This window comes from Argopecten irradians, chromosome 5 (assembly GCF_041381155.1).
Source record: "Argopecten irradians isolate NY chromosome 5, Ai_NY, whole genome shotgun sequence".
Classification (NCBI taxonomy): domain Eukaryota; kingdom Metazoa; phylum Mollusca; class Bivalvia; order Pectinida; family Pectinidae; genus Argopecten; species Argopecten irradians.
Window position 1 is genome coordinate 25,841,370 of NC_091138.1, and position 23,587 is coordinate 25,864,956.

The following is a 23,587-nucleotide window of genomic DNA, read 5'->3' on the forward strand; positions in this document are numbered from 1 at the left end:
TTGACCTACCATGTCACTTGCCATCTTTCACTTTCTGATGCTGGTTTCCTCATCACCTTTTCACTTATAGACAATATGTATGTCTGTGACTAGCCCAGAGAGTTAGCAACGTGAATATCACTTTAACGGCTGTCTAGTAAAAACAATGGTGATATAGTTTTTGTTTGGCTGTAGAAGGGGAAACATCGTTAACTTGTTGTTGCTGCTGCTGAGATACTTACCAGGGAAAAGGAGCTGTCTTTGTATTGTTAACTAACAAAACTGTGAACGGAGACATGTCTATTGATTGCCTGCAGCGACATCTTGTATATCTTATCAGTATATCTAGTACCCTTATAGCCTCCTCTGTCAAAAATGCCTTTGTCTGAACATGTAATTCACATGTATCAGGATTTTCTTAATTCCATATTGTTAATGTTTGAATTATTAGAAAATATATTATTTTGAATTTACTTTGATAATGGCTAACTGATTTTGTTATGAAATGGATAAAGTAAGCTTACATTAATTACAGTGTTTTAATAATCCTAGCATAAATCCTTATAATTATCAAATCATTTAATTAACATACATTGCCTGTATACATAAGTCTGACTTATATTATATATTATATATATAAAATGATGATGTTGATTGAGAGTTACAACTATATTCTCAGCATCAGAAGTATAAGATATCCATGTAAACAATGACCATTATATATATATATTACATCATTGTAAATCTATAATTATACTTATAAACTCCTAACCAGGGTATCAGCTATTTACCCCAAACCAGGGTATCAGCTATTCACCCCTATAACCAGGGTATCAGCTATTTACCCCAAACCAGGGTATCAGCTATTTACCCCAAGCCAGGGTATCAGCTATTTACCCCAAACCAGGGTATTAGCTATTTACCCCTAACCAGGGTATCAGCTATTTACCCCTAACCAGGGTATTAGCTATTTACCTCAAGCCAGGGTATCAGCTATTTACCCCTAACCAGGGTATTAGCTATTTACCCCTCACCAGGGTATCAGCTATTTACCCCTAACCAGGGTATCAGCTATTTACCCCTAACCAGGGTATCAGCTATTTGACCCCTAACCAGGGTATCAGCTATTTGACCCCTAACCAGGGTATCAGCTATTTACCCCTAACCAGGGTATCAGCTATTTACCCCTAACCAGGGTATCAACTATTTACCCCTAACCAGGATATCAGCTATTTACCCTTAACCAGGGTATCAGCTATTTACCCCTAACCAGGGTATCCGCTATTTACCCCTAACCAGGATATCAGCTATTTACCCCAAACCAGGGTATCAGCTATTTACCCCTAACCAGGGTATTAGCTATTTACCCCTAACCAGGGTATCAGCTATTTACCCCAAACCAGGGTATCAGCTATTTACCCCTAACCAGGGTATCAGCTATTTACCCCAAACTAGGGTATTAGCTATTTACCCCAAACCAGGGTATCAGCTATTTACCCCTAACCAGGATATCAGCTATTTACCCCTAACCAGGGTATCAGCTATTTACCCCTAACCAGGGTATCAGCTATTTGACCCCAAACCAGGGTATCAGCTATTTACCCCTAACCAGGGTATCAGCTATTTACCCCAAGCCAGGGTATCAGCTATTTACCCCTAACCAGGGTATCAGCTATTTGACCCCAAACCAGGGTATCAGCTATTTGACCCCTAACCAGGGTATCAGGGTATCAGCTATTTACCCCTAACCAGGGTATCAGGGTATCAGCTATTTACCCCTAACCAGGGTATTAGCTATTTACCCCTAACCAGGGTATCAGCTATTTACCCCAAACCAGGGTATCAGCTATTTACCCCTAACCAGGGTATCAGCTATTTACCCCAAGCCAGGGTATCAGCTATTTGACCCCAAACCAGGGTATCAGCTATTTACCCCTAACCAGGGTATCAGCTATTTACCCCAAACCAGGGTATCAGCTATTTACCCCTAACCAGGGTATTAGCTATTTACCCCTAGCCAGGGTATTAGCTATTTACCCCTTACCAGGGTATCAGCTATTTACCCCAAACCAGGGTATCAGCTATTTACCCCAAGCCAGGGTATCAGCTATTTACCCCAAGCCAGGGTATCAGCTATTTGACCCCAAACCAGGGTATCAGCTATTTACCCCTAACCAGGGTATCAGCTATTTACCCCAAACCAGGGTATCAGCTATTTACCCCAAACCAGGGTATCAGCTATTTACCCCAAACCAGGGTATCAGCTATTTACCCCAAACCAGGGTATCAGCTATTTACCCCTAACCAGGGTATTAGCTATTTACCCCTAACCAGGGTATCAGCTATTTGCCTCAAGCCAGGGTAACAGCTATTAACCCCAAACCAGGGTATCAACTATTTACCCCTAACCAGGATATCAGCTATTTACCCCAAACCAGGGTATCAGCTATTTACCCCTAACCAGGGTATCAGCTATTTACCCCAAACCAGGGTATCAGCTATTTACCCCAAACCAGGGTATCAGCTATTCACCCCTAACCAGGGTATCAAGTATTTTGACCCCTAACCAGGGTATCAGCTATTTACCCCTAACCAGGGTATCAGCAATTTACCCCTAACCAGGGTATCAGCTTTTTACCCCTAACCAGGGTATCAGCTATTTACCCCAAACCAGAGTATCAGCTATTTACCCCAAACCAGGATATCAGCTATTTACCCCTAACCAGGGTATCAGCTATTTACCCCAAACCAGGGTATCAGCTATTTACCCCTAACCAGGGTATCAGCTATTTACCCCAAACCAGGGTATCAGCTATTTACCCCAAACCAGGGTATCAGCTATTTACCCCAAGCCAGGGTATCAGCTATTTACCCCTTACCAGGGTATCAGCTATTTACCCCAAACCAGGGTATCAGCTATTTACCCCAAACCAGGGTATCAGCTATTTACCCCTTACCAGGGTATCAGCTATTTACCCCAAGCCAGGGTATCAGCTATTTACCCCTTACCAGGGTATCAGTTATTTACCCCTAACCAGGGTATTAGCTATTTACCCCAAACCAGGGTATAAAAATATCACAGACAGTTCTAACAAACAGTTTGATAAGTTTAACACCCTAATAACAGCCAGGGTCATTTAAGGATGTGTAAGATTAATGGTGCACATGGAGGAAAGCCAGAATACCCAGAGAAACCACACCAACTTGTGGTCAGTACCTGCCCCATATTGGATTCAAACACCCAGAGGTCACAGGTAGCTTCTGGTAATTTGTTGGGACATCTTAACCAAAACTTGATAACAACACGACTTATATATACGCTGGTTCCTAATCTCTATCTTTCTGTCCTTTCTTTTTGTACCAGATTGAAAACTCGAAATATTGATCGTCAAAGCATAAGTTTCATAAGGTGTTGTGTTCATGCTGGTAGTTGATAAATAAGACACTGTCATTCTAAAGTTGGCTTTAAGATTTGGTTCTAGTCGTGCATGTTTAATTGCTAGTCGTATCTCAATCACAAGATGACTACAAGCTTCATAGCCATGGGCTTATTTTCAGATGGCTGATATTGCTGAAAAAGTCCAAAAATCATTTTTTAAGTACGTAGGGTAAAAAAAAATAAACTTGTTTCCAAATACAGCAGGAATGCCTATTTGATTCTTTTATTCTGCATCATCATTACTTTTAATCTCAAAAAATAATTTAAAAAAACAGTTCCCAAAAGTATGCTTATATTGATTGTGTGACCTGACTGTGATACCAATAGCAAATATGTTGATGTTTGGATTTAAGGAGTAAAATATTTTTAACAGAATTGAAAATGATTTCATGTCTTTTCTAACAGGCATAAGATGAGTGCATACAAATTAGGCACACAATAAGATTGAGGGAAGAAATCGACAAATCTTGAATTCCTCATTCACAAGAATCTGTGTTCTTAAATCACAGATAGCACTGTATTGCACTGGTCGACATGTGCTCTCACTTTTATCTCTGTAAATCAGTGCGGAAAAATAATCAAACCCACAATCCTGATGTGAAACTATAAACAATGGTGTTTAAAGTGTTGAGGAATATAGCACAGCATCTCCAGCAGTGAAATATTGGAAAAGAAAGAAGCCGAACGCTGACTTGGGGTCTGTAACACAAAATGGCAGTAAGACATGTTCTATCACGGCTACAAACTGATGAAAGACAGAACAAAAAAAGGGACAGAAATGCTGGTTGTGATAAGTGTTACATAATAGGGTTTGTTTACCTATTGATGAAATCATTAATATAAGAACTGTAGATATTAGTGTAGGATGAAAAGAAAGCCTACTGCTGGCTTGATACCTTTTTTTCAGGTTTTACCTTAAAGTACAAAGAGCATTTGTACTATAGGTAGAAATGTTCAATATCAATTAAGGTTTTGGCACCTACATTCTTTGGATGATCGGTGTATCATATACTATTTGATAGTTTAATACGAAGGAAAGACTTAATCATAAAGAATCTTAAAGCACTAAAAACAAAATCTGACATCAAATTGCAAAATGTATAATAACATCAAGATATGAAAATGGATTTCAATTGATTTCATGATCAAATATGAAGTCTATTTTCTTTGAAGGGTTAACTTTCTTTCCTTTTGACATTGATTCACTACATGTATTTGATTTAGGGCTTATATAATTAGTAGTAGTACATCTCACCTTTTCATTGAATCATATTAGTTGAAAGTTTGGTAGCATTTTCAACTTATCATGGTATGAAGCTTGCAAAATAAGGGGCCATATGGTGGCCAAGTGGTTAAGATGTTCCAACAAAGGCCACTAACTTAAGTGTGATTTGAATTCCAGTCCCACATGGGTCTGTTGCTAGCTAATGATTGTTGGTATAGATGTTTTTCCCCTAGGTACTCTGGCTTTCCTCTACCCCCAATAACCAGCTGGCATGTCCTTTAATTTAATGACCCTAGATATAATAGGATGTAAATTACAAAAGCAAACAAATGAGAAGGAATTGGTCTGCTTTAGAGTTTTACTACAATTCCAATCTTTTCTTGTTCTACAATTCCAATCTTTTCTTGTTCTGCATGTTCCTATAAATGTTTGAATGTTTTGCTATCATTTAACATTGCCTGATCTAGTCCTATCATGTAAAGTGAGGCTTTGATAGGAACATGCAGAATCTACTGCTTCACACTATCATCTCTGTAGCTGTATAAAGCAAAGCATATTACCGATATGTAATACACTTTTGACGACCAACCTTGAAAAGATTTCTTATCAATATTCTTCATCTACATATTATGTACATAATAAAAGATAAAGGTTAGATGCTTTTTCCCTCGATGGTGTATGTTCAGATTACTAAGCAGGGATTTCTTTTAATGCCCTGGTTGTATAATAGGGAGGGGGGGGGGGACTGAGTACTGAGCATTTCTATGTACTATTACTTTGTGTCCAAACATTGTCTGTAATTTGAACATTGCAGATATTGTACTTTGGGTCACACTGAAAATTGTAAAGTAAAGCAAAGTGTTAGAAGCATTTGGATTAATTGCTACATTGTATTCTAACTTTTAGACTTGTGAAAGACAGTCTTTAAGCTTTGAAGGTTATATCTCAGCATTTTCCACTGTAGCATGGGTATAGAAGTACAGGCTGGTTATATTTTTTAGTTATTTTTAACTTTCACAATTTTTTAATGAGTCCAATTTCTTATTCAGGCCAAAAGAGTATAAATTTCAATGGTTTTTCCATCACTTATTATTTTGCAGATTCTCCTTTGAAATGAAGAAAATTTCAGTCTTGTCGAAATTACTAGCTGTATATTTATAAGTATTATATATTCTTAATCTCTCTACCATATTGCTAAAGCAGCTGTCGTCAGAATATGTTAAACATTCTTCAATTGAATCTAAACGATATCCAGATTTATTATCTTTATTTTTCCTACAGCTTCTTTAGGATTATTTACAAATAGAAATCTTTAATTTTAAGGAGAATTACAGATAGATTGAGTGGCAGTCAGATCCAATATAGACTGTAGAAGAACAATAGGCCTCCGCGAGTGCTGCAGTAACACAAATCTTCACCAGTCCAATTCCTTCTCTTTTGAATTATTCAGCATGCCTCTTGACTCCAACAAGATATAAAGCACTGCAGATTTACACAAAAACCTCTAAGATCAGTAGCTTTGCTGCTTCACATTGACTTAAGAAGTAAACCCGCTAATGATAGCTTCACAAGTGAAATCTACTGATCACTAGGGGATAGACTAAATATATCAATACTCTCCGACCGCAGTAATTTGTTTGGCCAAGGTTGTTGTTTTGGTCCAAGGTTTTCCCATACAGTTGAAACACCTGTGCTTTTTCTCATCGTTGTGTTACAGGATTTGAAGGAATTCTAGCTAGACACATTTGTGATAGGCTGTGTATTTTACCGACTGCTGAAAATGGATGCAGTTTGTAGATTTGCTTGAAGGAAAAGTTGTATTCTTATCAATTTTTATAGCAGCTATATATAATAATGGAATTGGTTTTCTTAATGTAACCATCAATACTTCTGGTATCAGTCCAGCATTGAAAAAACCCCCAATTATAGCTTAAGATTCAGTGCCATTTAGACATTTATTTATATTTCAAAATTTATGAAAATTTACACTTGAAACAAGGAAGTGAACATTAAAGGAGTCCATAATTTCATGACCTTGCAATAAGAGTATATAAATTCACAACGATGTCAATCATTATCTCCACATAAATAACCAGTCTAATTCACTGTGCTCATTGTGTATTGTTGGTTCTATTTAGGAAATTAGACCTTGATGACATTGGCATAAGTGCCTATTATAAACCTAACAAATCTTCATAGTTTGATTTTTAAGGAGTAGGTTAAAAAGAAATTCAGGTTTTTGCTGAGATTAACAAAACTTTCCTCCTCCCGACTGGCCTTTGATTATTGGTTAGCAGTCGTGCTCACATTCTGTATATAGCAGCTGACTTTTTAGAAAGAATCGCTTTTGTTTTTAGAAATTGTCCTGTAAATAATTGAACAGCTCCCAAATATAGAATGCTGCATAGGAGACAATGCACATAGATTGACCAGTATGAGAGTTATGTACAGTCCCTCCCTTTTATCTGCCTGTAATTGATACATGTGAAATAAAGCTGTCTTTGTTGGAAGTTGCCATGTACATTTAGAACAAGCCTTTGATGGTTTTATGGTGTACATGTGCCAGTAACTGTGATTCAATCAAGACTATAGTTGAATTGTCATTAGTTGTACATGTATGCACTATCAAGTTTTTCTGTCCAAATGAACAGGCTCTATTTTAGTTGTGTATGATGGTTTTTATTTCATCAGCAATTCAGTGGTTTATCAGAAAGCCCCTAAATATATAACTCTCGGGTTCTTTCTGTGCGATAGCATTATCAACCCACATAACTTTATGGATTCCATTAAACTTCTCAAAATTTAACCATGTATTTGAGTTCCAGCTAACATTCTATTTTACTTCTGATATTCTTATCATTTCCAGGAAACCTTTCTGGACAAGATCGTAAATTTCAGCAAATAATTGTTGTTTGTCTCCCCTATGATATTCTGTCATGGCATATTACAGAGTTACTTCCCTTGCAGGTATCTAGTGTGGCATCATTATTTTGTAACCAAAACTTAAGTTGTTTTCTCTGAAAATTATGGTGTTACATACGCTGGTAAACATATGACGTAACAATTAACACCTACCCACAAGGACAGATAACTGTGTATTGTGCAAGTGCGGAACAATTGATAACCGGAAAACTTTCATTTTTGTTGTAATCCTTTCCCCATAGATAATTAAAGTAGAAAGCAGGAATACTATTATTATTACATGTGTCTATGGGGAGATCTACAGTTATGTAACAGGATGGTTATTATTGGTCATGAATACAATATGTACACAGTTTCAAGGTTACGCTGGTATTGGTAATTTGCTTACAGTTGACAGGGAAATTCCAATATTTAGAATGCTGTGTGAACAGCCTGTAAATTATACATGGTATAATGAGTATGACAATGGGTGTACATATCACACTTAAAGGTGGCTTAGCGGTTGTAAGATGTTCTTATATATATTTCATGATCTCTCAGAAACCTGTATTATTTATGTGTCCTGGCACTGACAATGTTTTCCCCTGGGTATTCTATCTTTCCTCCACTTTTTATACCTGGTGTATCCATGAATGACCCTTGCTGGTAATTATATAATAGGACATACAGCAATATAAAACCAAACCCATGCCCATATTAATCTAAGCTACAATACTTTAGGACTAATTTGCTTCAGAGCTGTGTTTGGTTTGGCTCCAGGATGATAGTATAGGAGATAGCTAGAACCAGAAAACTAGGACAAAGTAGATGGTTAGCTAATGTAATTAACAATTCATCAGCTTATCGCTGCTTCACCATTTCACTGATAGCTGTAATTTGATATTTAATAGCAAATGACTGCCATAGAAATTCTGTTTTCATAATACTGTTCACTGGGATATCATTTCTAACTATTGGAGCAACAAGCACGCATCACAATCGGAGCTAATCTGTTTCCTTTGTGTGAGAGTATGGGAAACCATTGGTTGATTTCCCATAGGGTAAGAAGCATACTGCACTAAAGCCATTGATTATTGTGTGTGATAAAAAGTACTAGTGTAAATCTGGCCGTAACCTGGCTCAGTTCTGCATCCAGTAGGGCACTGCAGGATCCATCACCGACTATATAACGATGATAAATCACGAGTTTTACACCATCCTATACAAGGTGTGAAGTGGAGAAGGGGGAGGGCTGAGGGGCCGGAGCCTGTCCTTCTTACCTGCAGTTACAGTCATCACATCAATTATTAAACACAGTATATAGACATTCATAGTTGTTGCAATGCAGCCCTAAATGGTGTCTGCCAATAGAGCTCAAATGATGCCATATTAGAAAGGACGCTGCACAGTAATTATACTTTCATTATTGATGATGCTAAAAGATCTCTCTTTTGCTTTTATTATTGTTCAAAGGAAAAATTTAAATGTGTCATCAGCTTATGTGTATGAAGTGAAAAGGTGTTGCTCTGTTTCGATTTGACTAAAAAGGGCAATTGCACACTGCTCGGAGTCTTTGTTTATAATCAGCATGTTCAAGGTATCTAGGTCTTATTATACAACTGTTGGTTTTAAAGATTAAGAAGTTTCAGTACAACAACCACAAACCTTCCATCAGTAGTCACATTGCAAACTACTTCAGGTATTTAGACATGCTTCCAACTTATGACCCTGGTATAAGACTTTAAAAGTTGATAAAGTATCTTAAAAAACTTTCTTTCCCAGGTGATTTACTTTTGCGAAAGTAAATCTCTGTGAATAAATATCAATTTCTTTTTATATTGATCGATGTTTTAAGTGAACTTAATCTTCACAAAATTGAAATGGAAATCATGAAAGAAGGTTGGTATAGATATATTGTGTATATGTGTAAGTTGAGATGATAGAGGTGCAATGTTACACCATATTCCCCTGTTAACAGGTCCAATATGTTCACAGGCGATATAGGCAGTATCACACTGCTAGATCAATACATTACATACTTTCCTTGGCTGCAGTGAAAATATATAAGACATCTCTGTACTCCCCAAACAAGCACCTGAACTTCTATTTGTTTAATCTTATTTAAGCTAGAATAAAAGTTATAGTCCATCAGAATACACTACTATTTTTGTGTTAAAACATGATTGGGCTTTACACAATCTCTGCAAAAGTTGTAGTTTGAATGCAGATTACAACGCACTTTTGTCAAATTATGGTGCGCTGCATTGAAAAAGCTAAAGTACAAAAATTAATTGGACTTGTATGTTGGTATATATACACTGATGTTACTTTAAAGCTTCTAGTGATTTGTTCTCAATACATTCATTTCCTCAAAGGAAGTACTTCTCATGCATTCCCCTAAGGACTACACATTCCAATTTAACAATAAGGTCAAAGGTGAATTCTAAATGTTGTCTTTTCACATCCTGACTTGCCCAGATTATGTTTTATGTGACTTGCACTAGTCAATGGAACTTTTCATATCTGCTACTTTTAAAGGGAAGTCAAGTTCAAATTATTGTACATAAAATCAAAGCTATCCCAGTCTGAAAATGGTGGAAACATGGTGTAATTATTTGAAATTTTAAATACTCTAAGATTTAGTAAATATGATATTTACCTGCTTTGAAGGTCAAAGTACATCTGATTATAAGTGAACATTTTTCTTAAAATGACTGGTTTAGGATTACTGTATATCTGGGTAGGTTGGAGGCTGGGTATGGTATGAGTTTAATGTGGATTAATTTTGTTAGTATTAAAAGGACAATTCAGTGAGGCTAATTCTGTTACATAACCACAAAGCAGAATATGACATACGGTAAATGTAATGTTCTATATGCCCTATGAAACATATAACAAGAAATATTGACAAATTCCACGACATTGTTAAGTACTTTGATTGATACCGTTGAAATTCCAAATCCTTGGTCAATATGATTAAGCAGGTACAACGTTGAAATTCCAAATCCTTGGTCAATATGATTAAGCAGGTACAACATATATATACGCTGTACTCATCCCCGAGCCAAAGTCATGCATGGTAAACAACTGCAATACATAACCACAGAGGATGATGAAATTATTTTTAGACAAGAATATGCATCTAATAAGGTAAAACACACTACTGTAAGAGTGATTTGAAACAAAAATTTCTTTACTACACTAGCAAGTGCCAGGGTTCAGCATACAAGACATACGACCACTATGTGTAATGGCGGACAGTAAGCGAGTTTGAACATTTCAAATACATTTCACTACAGTGGGCTTTTCTGGCATATTGCAGTAAAACCAACTAAATCAATTTCTATTAGAACTGATTTGTTTCTGAAATATGTGCAAATTTTAATGTTCTCTTAGACTGAATAATGTTCCTTTAACTGGAAAATGATTGACAATGGTCATGTCAATACAATTAATTTGGATTTACTGGGTTGTTCAAGATTTACAGTTTTAGTACCTTATAGCTTAATAGCATTGTTAGGAAGCAAAATCATTGAACCATGTTTCAAAGCTTCCTGCTATTACTTAACACCCCCCCCTCCCTCCCCCCAAAAATTGTCAAAGTAATTTAGGATAATCTGCCATTTTTAATGATATCTGCCATTTTTATTGATAAAGATATGGGATAATTGACAGATATTCTGCATCTATTAGAACACTTTCACAAAATGACCTGGTGAAATAGCTATAACGGTGGTTATCTATGTGAAGTTCCTGTTAACGTGACCTGTCATAATGTGATGCCTAGGGCGGGTAGAAAAACACCTCTTTATTGATCATATACTACTGAAATTGGTTCATTTTACTCTATCAATACACTGTACACTGATATGGGTCACATTGAAAATTGTTTTCATTTGCAGGAAAATTGACGATAATGAGTGGATAGTTGGCTGATCAATGTCCTGTGATTATTGATTACTCATTTGAAAAATAATTCTGTCAGCTTCCTGGCTAGAGGTAGGGGCTGATAGGATCGGGTCCATGTTGGAGGTCAACTAGGGCTGATAAGGTCATACAGTTGTTCTCAATCGTCTGACCTTGAAACCATCGAAGGGCTGAGGCTGTTTAATTACGATTAACATCCGTACTAGAATATAGCTTGAAGCTGAAGGCATTAACAGGGAAATGTAATTTGATGTAATCCATTAAGTACTGTTGTAGTAACATAATTGTGTGAATGTTAAAGCATGTCCGTGTGAAAGCTTAAAAAACAACAGCCTTTTGGTGTAGTATTGCTAGTGGTGATTTTATACAGGTAGATATCATGAATATTATAAGAACTATAAGAACCTTTCATGATGGCAAAGCAAGTCCATTATATGATTTTTTTTTTCCATTTCCACAAAGTAATAATTGTCAATCTTTTGAAAATGTTGATTTGCATTGTAGCGACAATTGTGGGATTATTGAAGAATAACCAAGACAATTAAAGTGGATGGGTCTAGATTGGATTACTGCTGCCAATATGTGTTGGCTTATTGCTTTGAAACCAAATCAGCTTCTAGAGAAAGGGTTTATTGCAGAGCTAAAAACTAACAAAGTCACCGGTATTAGCTTCTTATTTAGCATGAAAATGAAACAAAAGTTGCAGGTCAGCTTTTTGTATTGCAACATAAGTGATCAAATAGTAGTTATGCTTATTGCAATAGACTAGCATAGTAGTATTTAGGCTTATTGCATTGCAATAGACTATTTTTCTAACAAAGAAGTGGCTATAGGCTTATTCATTGCACTAGACTGACAAAGTAGTGGTTAGACTTATTCATTGCATTGCACTAAACTGACAAAGTAGTGGTTAGGCTTATTCATTGAATTGCACTAGACTGACACAGTAGTAGTAAGGCTTATTCATTGCACTAGACTGACAAAGTAGTAGTTAGGCTTATTCATTGCATTGCACTAAACTGACAAAGTAGTGGTTAGACTTATTCATTGCATTGCTCTAGACTGACAAAGTAGTTGCAGACCATGATAATGACGGATTAGGAAGAACAAATGATGAAGAATGTAATAGAATGTATTATTGAATGTTATAAATAAAACCAACCAAAAGCAGTTGGATTGATTGAACAAAAATGAAATGATACTACCAACTACAGTTTTAAAAGGTCATGTACAGAGCTAGGATTCCACTTATTTGAATAAGTAATTTTCCAGAAGAAAATATGCAAATAGCTGGAGTATTTGAATAGGTGGAGATGGCATTTTGCACCTCTGTTTGACCCCACACATATGTACATTATATGTGAACAGGCAAATAGATATCGTTTCGCTTACTTGATAAATACATAAATTATTTACACTTAAAATGAACAACAAGTAATTATTTTTGAAGTTGTAAATCGATTTTAATTGTTTAATAACAAAAAATATTCCAATATTAGATTCTTGTTTACGTTAGATCGACACGTAAATCTTTGAGAAACAGCTAAACGATCGATATCAAATGCAATAACTAAACAGGATTGAATTTGTGTCTGCAATTTGAACCTTAATAATAAACAAATTTACTCACATTTGCCTGGCAAAATGAACTTACGATCTTGATTAAACTTCAAAGTGCCGATCAACTAGTAGGCCTAGTATTGTTTTTTACACATGTGTATGAATTCGAAAATGGCGGCAGGTGATGAAGCCATGCATTCACTAGACATAAATGTGTTTTTGAGAATTCTTTCTGTATTGTTGATCTATACGGCGAATAGCTTGATAACATTTCAGAAATTAATTCATATTGAAGTAGCAATGAAACAACGTAGCAAGTATCTTTTGTATCCTACATACGAAATTTGCGGTAGTCATTGCACGCCAACTTTGCATGCTTTTATGTCTCCCTCAACGAGATGCTTGATATGCACATGTCTGTCGTAGTCAACAAGACTCTGGTTGAACGAGACTACTCATGAATGGCGATTGTTGTAAGGAAGCATGGTATCTCCAACGGATCGCGAACTAAGGTACTTTACGTTAATAAATAAACATATTTGAATGTGCAAATGCTTTAATTAGATGTTTGAGTCAATGATTATACTAAAGTAATGATGTACCGCTGCTGATGTAAATCGTAACAGCGTCCAATACCTTTGCAGATTCATGCATAAAATAACCAGCAATACGATAATGTTAATCTGTCACCATGATGATTTCTAGTAAAATCGAAGTATCTTGAAACATATATCGGCGAATTTCGCTAAAAATATATTGCAAAATTGAAAAATATTCGATTTTTTAAAGATTATTTTTAATTTTTAGAATTTCACAAATATTTTATTCAAATAACTGGAAGTTGAAAAACAAAGATAAAGAAGGAAAAAATCGGGACCACAGAATTTTATGCAAATAACCGAAATGTTCAAATAACCGTTAAACGATTATGTGGAGTCCTCTGTAGTGTACTTTTTAGCCCTTATGGATTTTCACAAACTCAAATCGCCTATGAAATATGCAAAATTTTATTACAAGCTAAAATAAGTTTGCTTACAAGTTATATGCTTAAATTTTCGTTTCCTTTGAGAAGTTAGGAAGTCTAGTAGACATTATCCTTCAATGTCATACATATCTGCAGCAAACAATATTAGATTTTTGAGGAATTTTCTTAGACATTTAAATTGTCACCCAGGGAGCGCTTTTGGCATGAATGATAAAATAGAACTTTGATTTGTATTACGCCGACAAGTAAAGCTGGATGACTTAGTGGATTACAGTTAGATTTTTTTTGTTAGCATGTTGTATAGTAATTCAGTATATATAACATTTCCTTGTCACTTCTACTATATAAACTAATCAAGGCAAAGTGAAGTATATGACGGTATAACTGACACCCAAAATGTGACCATTGTGACGTCATTAATGTTGACGTCTACTGATCACCGTTAAAATGGCTGTTCCATCTTGTGGATTAAATCGTCGTTGATAAACGGTTTTTCTTGTCTAGCTTAAACAATTTTAATGCGGAAACCCTAAAATGAGTTGATAATCTAAATATAAGCATTAAACTATCTTCCTATGGCATCTATGGTCAATATAGATGACAAAACTTTGCAGACAATCATCTCATAGTGCACTAGCGCGCATCATGGAGATTGTCTGCAAAGCTCTGGCATCTATATATAGACCATAGATGCCATAGGAAGATAGTTTAATGCTTAGATAACTGGGCGATTAAGATAATTATAATTTGAAAAATAATTTTGTCTTCTGCCACATACAGATTACTTAGCCAAGCGAAAAATCAATATTACTACGGGGAAAATGGAATGATTGATATGACTCTCACTGTCAATTAATCATAAAGTGGTTGTAATGCAGTTTGATTTGTGTTTTAGCGAACTGTTCTGTACAAATGCAGGAATGTGTCGGGAGCGTTGGCTCTGTTGACACGGAGGTCAGTGTGGGTTCTATACGATCACATGCATTATTTATAGAGAAGGATACACACGCCTCCATTGTACCATCACCAATGTCTGCTCCGCATTGTTTTCACTCCCAGTAAAGAGATAAAAACATCCCTTGTGCAGTGTTTGATAACAGAGCCCACGATTGTTTTATTGTGATCACCGTTCTTCGTTCAAATATATTGCATTCTCCTAAACCGGTCTGTAACTCCCATGGAGAGTCAATTCTGCAAGGCGAGTTTGTGTTTTAGGCTTCAATGAGCTAGTCTATACTGCATTTACTTTTGCATCTATGTATCTTGTTATAAAAACTTCTCTGGTTTTTGCACTTTAAACCATACTGTTTTTCAAGCAATAAAAATAAAATTTAAAAGAAAAGCCCCCACTATTTCTTATATGTTCATGTCACTGAAATATCTAGAGTAAATAATTTAGACTAAACCTTATGTTCGATTTGGAATTATAAATGCGCAGCCCTATGTGCCCGAAGGGCACGAAGTGCGAAGCACTTTTTAGGTAACAGATACACGAAAATATGAGAAAAAACACAATCTTCAAAATTCAATCCTACACACTGACAGCTTCAGTTTGCGGCCGCCATTTTTTCATACATATGGGGAGGTTGTGCATTGCTCTGGTACTGCTCTCCCCAGTAAATATATATTTAACTAATGCAAATGCATAACAGGGGTAATTAAACATTTTTTATTATTTTTTGAATAATAATAATAACACTATGAAAATTAAAAGCTATAGAATGCAGTCAAAATATCCACCAAGACGAAGATGAGCACAAGGAATCATGACGTCACATAACGTCAACAAATGGCGCGAAGTCATAGGATTCGCATACGTGGCAATCCAGGCCTTGAATGGACACAGAGAAATCCGAATCTTTGAGTTCATTTCTTTGAATTTATGCTAGACAATTATTAGATTATATACTTCTACAGTTTAAAGTGTGTCTTTTTATTTATATAAATTATGTCTTCTACATGAAATAGAAAATAAAATAAACAAGTAGATCTTCACTCTTCCTATATATACCATGCATGATTCATATTAAAACATCTGGATGCGCCCTTTAAGGCCAAGTGCCTTCAGTCATATTATAGATATAGATGACACCATTGTTCTTATTTAAAAATCAAACTATCATTGTCATTATTGTCAAGTACAAGCAATCCTTTAAATGTCTCTGTAATATAATTCTACCTCCAGGCAATTTGTAACAACTAGTAATTACATGCCAGGCCTGCTATAATTTGGTCACCATTGTAGGTTGACCAGATTTGTCCATTGGCTAGTGGTCTTCCTTTTGCATTGAAAGTTGGCTTTCCTGCAGCATGAAAACCTTGCGTATCATTAGGTCAAATGACTATTGATATAATTGCTGTACTATGTAAAATGAACCAATAAATGAATGGAACTATTACTTTCACTTTCAAAAACTGAAGTTATCTTATAAAATGTTTTATCCATAATCAAATAGACCTAGTGTTCAAATAGATTTCATTTGATCTATAATGACAGAAGCTACTAATGATGTATATCATGTAACAATAAACAAATTAATATTGAATAAAATCCTGATGTTGTGGTATGATGGTATTTAGTGTATGTAACATATGTATGGAGAGTTCTGATGTATCGCTTTGCTGTCATGGCGGCTTATGCACATTGTGTGGGTGCGGGTGACAAATGTTAAATACCGACACACCTATCTGAGTGGGTGTCAACTGCTGACAGGTAGACCAATTCACCTTATCATCGTTCACACTGTAGCCATTTACAAGTCTAACTGCTTAACCATAAATTTCATATTTTGAAACAATAAAGCAAAGCTCATTACAGCTTTTTCCATAAATAATTTCAAATTATGAATTTTGTGTTTGCTGATTGTAGGTAGCAGTTTGGTGAAATATTTCGGGTTATAGTAACTATAACGTCTGTCTAAGTACTTGACTTAAGTTGACTTATGACTGCAGCGGTCCGTCTGCTCCAGTGATAAGGTGAAGGTCAGGTAATTCAGTGAAGTGGAGCTGTCATACTTGGTCTGGTGTTATCTTTACGAGATTTCATTGAGAAACATCACCAGGCTTAGACTCTATAGTAAATCTGTTTAGCACATCCACCATGTGTTTTCCTAATAAGCCATTTTGCACCGGTTGTAGACTAGTTTACTGGTGGTATGCCTGTAACATAGTCCTACTCAGGCCCAACAGATGCCGAATCCGTATTGATTAAACTTTCATTTCATTCTTACATGTGCTCAAGAACGCTTTTATGTGCAGTACGACAAGAATCTTGTTGCAGAACTGTCAACTGTCGTCATGTAATGCTACTTAACAGAATGTTTAGTATTGAATAGCGGTATAAAACAGGATTTGTATAAAGTTACAGTATAACAATGATGTAACATGGTGTTAATATCTTACCTTTGTATAGCTATAAGTTTATTGACTTGCCAGGTGTTTGATAGTAAGGGTCCAATATGCAAAAACTCAAAAATGTGTAAGGAAATTAAGCACTGAGTAAAATTTATATGAAATGATGTAATTAAAATATTGGAAAATGAACATTATTTGTGTCCGACTTGTTGTAGGGAATAGGCCAGTTTGCTGTTTTTCACATTTGCTACCGTGCGCATGGTTTTGTGCAACAGCCATGCATATTTATACAGGAAATTGAATGTCCATTCAAAAAGTTTTTGCTGTTTATTATTTATTGAATTAGAAAATTGCACAAAAGACAAATTTCCTTTGTAATGAATTCATTCAATACATCGGATATCATTTCATAAGATGCAATCAATTACCCTGATATAAAGTCCTCACTGTTTCTTGAATAGTTGAACCTACAACCAAGTGGATTGAAATGCAATAAATAAATCAATTACACATGTGCTTCTAACAATATACTCGATAGGTCAGAAACTGTACTCTGATTACATTATAACACACAACATTCTCTGAAAGAGTATTGCCACATGGTAATCAGATATTTGTTGAAAATGTTGAAAAATCAATCCATAAAGTGTCAGTTGTTGTAATTGTGATTTTTTTGTAGTCCTTTTTGCAATACTGCAGCCAATCATTTATTTTTCAATCTGAATGTAAATGATATTTAATTTACTAAAAGGTTTAATTTTCCTTTTTTCTTTTTCAGATCATCAAAAGTTGGAAAGAGAAGCAAGAATATGTAGATTATTAAAACACCCAAACATAGGTACGTATGTTACTTTATTTAGTTTCATGGTTCATCAAATTAAAAACTTCATCAAATGCATACATCATCACTTGAACTATATACTTTAAAAAGAGAAATATGATCAACTAGGTATGTGATATTGTGCCAATACATTTGACCTTTGACCAACATCAGGTGGGTGACAAAGTCACTGAATTTTTTGCTTTCAAATCTCTGCATCCATTATGAGTATCTGTTACACTCAACTACCTGTTTCTTGCTGTAGATATAGTGACACATTGAAACGAACGTTATAATGTTGTGGTAATTTTAGGATACCGTATTTGACCCAATAAGCGCCCCTTCCCATTTTTGAGGCCTTGATTTCAATTGCCCAGGCATAATTAAAGACCAGAAACTGTATAGATTTGCAGTAATTTCGTCTTATTAGCACTTTCTTCAATTTTTTAAACGCCCTGGGTGCTTATTTGGTCGAATACAGTAAATATTTTACCATGTGCATAAAAACATGAAAAAATGCATTTCTGAGTAATTCTGAGTACAAAAAAAGGGAAGCTGCATTTCCTGTACAAGTAACATAGACCATTGGCCAATATACTATGTCCTTGTGATCATTAATTTACATGCTATATAATCCATATATATATATCCTTAGCACACTAAAGAAATCCCAGCTATCATCCCTGACTGGTCCTTCCAATGTAAAATGATGTTATGTCAGGAAAAGTTATAGTTTTCCTAGTATGTCATCTGTATTTCATCTGATTTAGTGTCGGCTGAACCAGGTGTAAAAACAGATATGTGGCTCGGTTTTTATGATCTATGTTCCAGAAGTAATCAAGCAGAAATCAATAGGGAGTTAGATTATAGCTTTGGTACCTTGTGGGCTACACCAGCCGGTCATATTATAGATTTATCTCTCATATATTTCTAAAAAAAACCTCCAGGGCCAGAACTGTTTTATGATCATCATTTATTAAAGAAATATTATTCTCAAGAATTGCAATAGTCTTTCCGAAAATATTATGTCAGGAAGGCAAGCATATATAGAATACCTGTCATAGAAACCACCTCTACATAAAGACCACCTGCATAATAAGACTTTCGTTGGAGTCCAAAGAAGGCCAATATCAACCCATACAATTTAGTTTATCAGGATCATATGGTTGTATATATAATAAGATTAGTTTTCTGTGTTCCTGTGGTTGTCTGTATAGCTAAATTTTACTCTCTATATATTGATAATTGCCAAGTTAAGTTATTAAAGTAGACTGTGTTGAATATAATCCCTTCAAACATTTGGTTGAAAAGGACTCTTTATAGACTTATTTTGACATCTTAATATTTTCCCCATCTTAATTGCACTAGAAGACTTTTAGCACAGACTTATAGCACTGTCCCTAATGGCATACCGACTTTAGTCTCATCATGGTGGAAGTTGATCCATTTAATTTCCATACCTGATCAGCACTTAAGCAATAGTCATTGACTTGTTACATGGAACACTTAATAGCCATTGATTGGACAAACATCCGCCATATTCAAAGGATTAGTGTAGATAAATTACTGGTGCCCAAATCCTGTTGATGGCGGCCACAGGTACAGAGTGGCCGTCTCCTTATCACTGACCTGTCATTATCATTCCAGCATCCTGTCTTTCTCAATCTAATAGTGTTTGGTGGAGTAAACTATCTGTCTGTATGTTATCACACTTTTATTATCTCTACTTATAGTTCCTGTCACAGGTGATGGAGGCAAGAGTTACACGTAAATAATACCAGAGATCAAAACAATGGTGGCAAGATTCACAAGTAAATAATAGTAGAGATTAAGATGAATGGAAGGAAGAGTTACAAGTAATTAATAGTAGAGATTAAGATCAATGGAAGGAAGAGTTACAAGTAAATAATAGTAGAATGGAGGGAAGAGTTACAAGTAAATAATAGTAGAATGGAGGGAAGAGTTACAAGTAAATAATAGTAGAGGTTAATATCAATGGAAGGAAGAGTTACAAGTAAATAATAGTAGAGGATAAGTTCAATGGAGGGAAGAGTTACAAGTAAATAATAATAGAGGTTAAGTACAATGGAGGGAAGAGTTACGAGTAAATAATAATAGAGGTTAAGTTCAATGGAGGGAAGAGTTACAAGTAAATAATAGTAGAGGTTAAGTACAAATAATAGTAGAGGTTAAGTACAATGGAGGGAAGAGTTACGAGTAAATAATAGTAGAGGTTAATATCAATGGAAGGAAGAGTTACAAGTAAATAATAGTAGAGGTTAAGTACAAATAATAGTAGAGGTTAATATCAATGGAAGGAAGAGTTACAAGTAAATAATAGTAGAGGTTAAGTACAATGGAGGGAAGAGTTACGAGTAAATAATAGTAGAGGTTAATATCAATGAAGGAAGAGTTACAAGTAAATAATAGTAGAGATTAAGAACAAGGGAAGGAAGAGTTACAAGTAAAAATAATAGTAGATGTTAAGTACAATGGAGGGAAAAGTTACAAGTAAATAATAGGAGAGGTAAAGATCAATGGAAGGAAGAGTTACAAGTAAATAATAGTAGAGGTTAAGAACAATGGAGGGAAGAGTTACAAGTAAATAATAGTAGAGATTAAGATCAATGGAAGGAAGAGTTACAAGTAAATAATAGTAGAGGTTAATACAATGGAAGGAAGAGTTACAAGTAAATAATAGTAGAGGTTAAGATCAATGGAAGGAAGAGTTACAAGTAAATAATAGTAGAGATTAAGATCAATGGAAGGAAGAGTTACAAGTAAATAATAGTAGAGGTTAATATCAATGGAAGGAAGAGTTACAAGTAAATAATAGTAGAGGTTAAGTACAATGGAGGGAAGAGTTACAAGTAAATAATAGTAGAGATTAAGAGCAATGGAAGGAAGAGTTACAAGTAAATAATAGTAGAGATTAAGAGCAATGGAAGGAAGAGTTACAAGTAAATAATAGAAGAGGTTAAGTACAATGGAGGGAAGAGTTACAAGTAAATAATAGTAGAGATTAAGAACAATGGAAGCAAGAGTTACAAGTAAATAATAATAGAGATTTAAATTACTGGAAGGAAGAGTTACAAGTAAATAATAGAAGAGGTTAATATCAATGGAAGGAAGAGTTACAAGTAAATAATAGTAGAGATTAAGGACAAGGGAAGGAAGAGTTTCACCTAAATAATGGTAGAGGTTAAGAACAATAGAAGGATGAGTTACAAGTAAATGATGGTAGAGATTAAGAACAATGGAAGGAAGAGTTACAAGTAAATAATGGTAGAGATTAAGAACAATGGAAGGAAGAGTTACACATAAATAATAGTAGAGATTAAGAACAATGGAATGAAGAGTTACAAGTAAATAATAGTAGAGGTTAAGAACAATGGAAGGAATTCCAGAGTAAATAATAGTAGAGATTAAGAACAATGGAAGGAAGAGTTACAAGTAAAAATAATAGTAGATGTTAAGTACAATGGAGGGAAAAGTTACAAGTAAATAATAGGAGAGGTAAAGATCAATGGAAGGAAGAGTAACAAGTGAATAATAATAGAGATTAAGAATAATGGAAGGAAAAGTTACAAGTAAATAATAGTAGAGGTTAAGAAAAATGGAAGGAAGAGTTACAAGTAAATAATAGTAGAGGTTAAGAACAATAGAAGGAAGAGTTACAATTAAATAATAGTAGAGATTAAGATAAGTGGAAGGAAGAGTTACAAGTTAATAATAGTAGAGATTAAGAACAATGGAAGGAAGAGTTACAAGTTAATAATAGTTGAGATTAAGAACAATGGAAGGAAGAGTTACAAGTAAATAATAGTAGAGGTTAAGTACAATGGAGGGAAGAGTTACAAGTAAATAATAGTAGAGATTAATATCAATGGAAGGAAGAGTTACAAGTAAATAATAGTAGAGATTAAGAACAATGGAAGGAAGAGTTACAAGTAAATAATAGTAGAGATTAAGAACAATGGAAGGAAGAGTTACAAGTAAATAATAGTAGAGGTTAAGTACAATGGAGGGAAGAGTTACAAGTAAATAATAGTAGAGATTAAGATCAATGGAAGCAAGAGTTACAAGTAAATAATAATAGAGATTTAAATTACTGGAAGGAAGAGTTACAAGTAAATAATAGAAGAGGTTAATATCAATGGAAGGAAGAATTACAAATAAATAATAGTAGTGATTAAGAACAAGGGAAGGAAGAGTTTCACCTAAATAATGGTAGAGGTTAAGAACAATAGAAGGAAGAGTTACAAGTAAATGATGGTAGATATAGAGATTAAGAACAATGGAAGGAAGAGTTACAAGTAAATAATAGTAGAGATTAAGGACAAGGGAAGGAAGAGTTTCACCTAAATAATGGTAGAGGTTAAGAACAATAGAAGGAAGAGTTACAAGTAAATAATGGTAGAGATTAAGTACAATGGAGGGAAGAGTTACAAGTAAATAATAGTAGAGATTAAGAACAAGGGAAGGAAGAGTTACAAGTAAAAATAATAGTAGATGTTAAGTACAATGGAGGGAAAAGTTACAAGTAAATAATAGGAGAGGTAAAGATCAATGGAAGGAAGAGTAACAAGTGAATAATAATAGAGATTAAGAATAATGGAAGGAAAAGTTACAAGTAAATAATAGTAGAGGTTAAGAAAAATGGAAGGAAGAGTTACAAGTAAATAATAGTAGAGGTTAAGAACAATAGAAGGAAGAGTTACAATTAAATAATAGTAGAGATTAAGATAAGTGGAAGGAAGAGTTACAAGTTAATAATAGTAGAGATTAAGAACAATGGAAGGAAGAGTTACAAGTAAATAATAGAAGAGGTTAAGTATAATGGAGGGAAGAGTTACAAGTAAATAATAGTAGAGGTTAAGAACAATGGAAGGAAGAGTTACAAGTAAATAATAGTAGTGATTAAGATAAGTGGAAGGAAGAGTTACAAGTTAATGATAATAGAGGTTAAGAACAATGGAAGGAAGAGTTACAAGTAAATAATAGTAGAGGTTAAGATAAGTGGAAGGAAGAGTTACAAGTTAATAATAGTAGAGATTAAGAACAATGGAAGGAAGAGTTACAAGTAAATAATAGTAGAGGTTAAGATAAGTGGAAGGAAGAGTTACAAGTTAATAATAATAGAGGTTAAGAACAATGGAAGGAAGAGTTACAAGTAAATAATTTGGTAGAGATTAAGAACAATGGAAGGAAGAGTTACAAGTAAATAATGGTAGAGATTAAGAACAATGGAAGGAAGAGTTACACATAAATAATAGTAGAGATTAAGAACAATGGAATGAAGAGTTACAAGTAAATAATAGTAGAGGTTAAGAACAATGGAAGGAATTAAATAATGGTAGAGATTAAGAACAATGGAAGGAAGAGTTACACATAAAT

At 34.6% G+C, this 23,587-nt stretch overlaps 1 protein-coding gene and 1 pseudogene across 9 annotated transcripts in view; both read left to right on the plus strand.

Moving 5' to 3' along the window:
- LOC138323344 (calcium/calmodulin-dependent protein kinase type II delta chain-like) overlaps nucleotides 1-23,587 on the plus strand; it is a 92,540-nt gene that overhangs the window by 10,303 nt on the left and 58,650 nt on the right. For all 9 annotated transcript variants that reach the window (XM_069267912.1, XM_069267920.1, XM_069267918.1 and 6 more), the window contains exon 3: nucleotides 18,149-18,208. In XM_069267912.1, the coding sequence (XP_069124013.1) occupies nucleotides 18,149-18,208 (60 nt within the window). The remainder of the gene's footprint in view (nucleotides 1-18,148; nucleotides 18,209-23,587) is intronic.
- On the plus strand, nucleotides 485-15,078 carry LOC138324166 (uncharacterized; annotated as a pseudogene).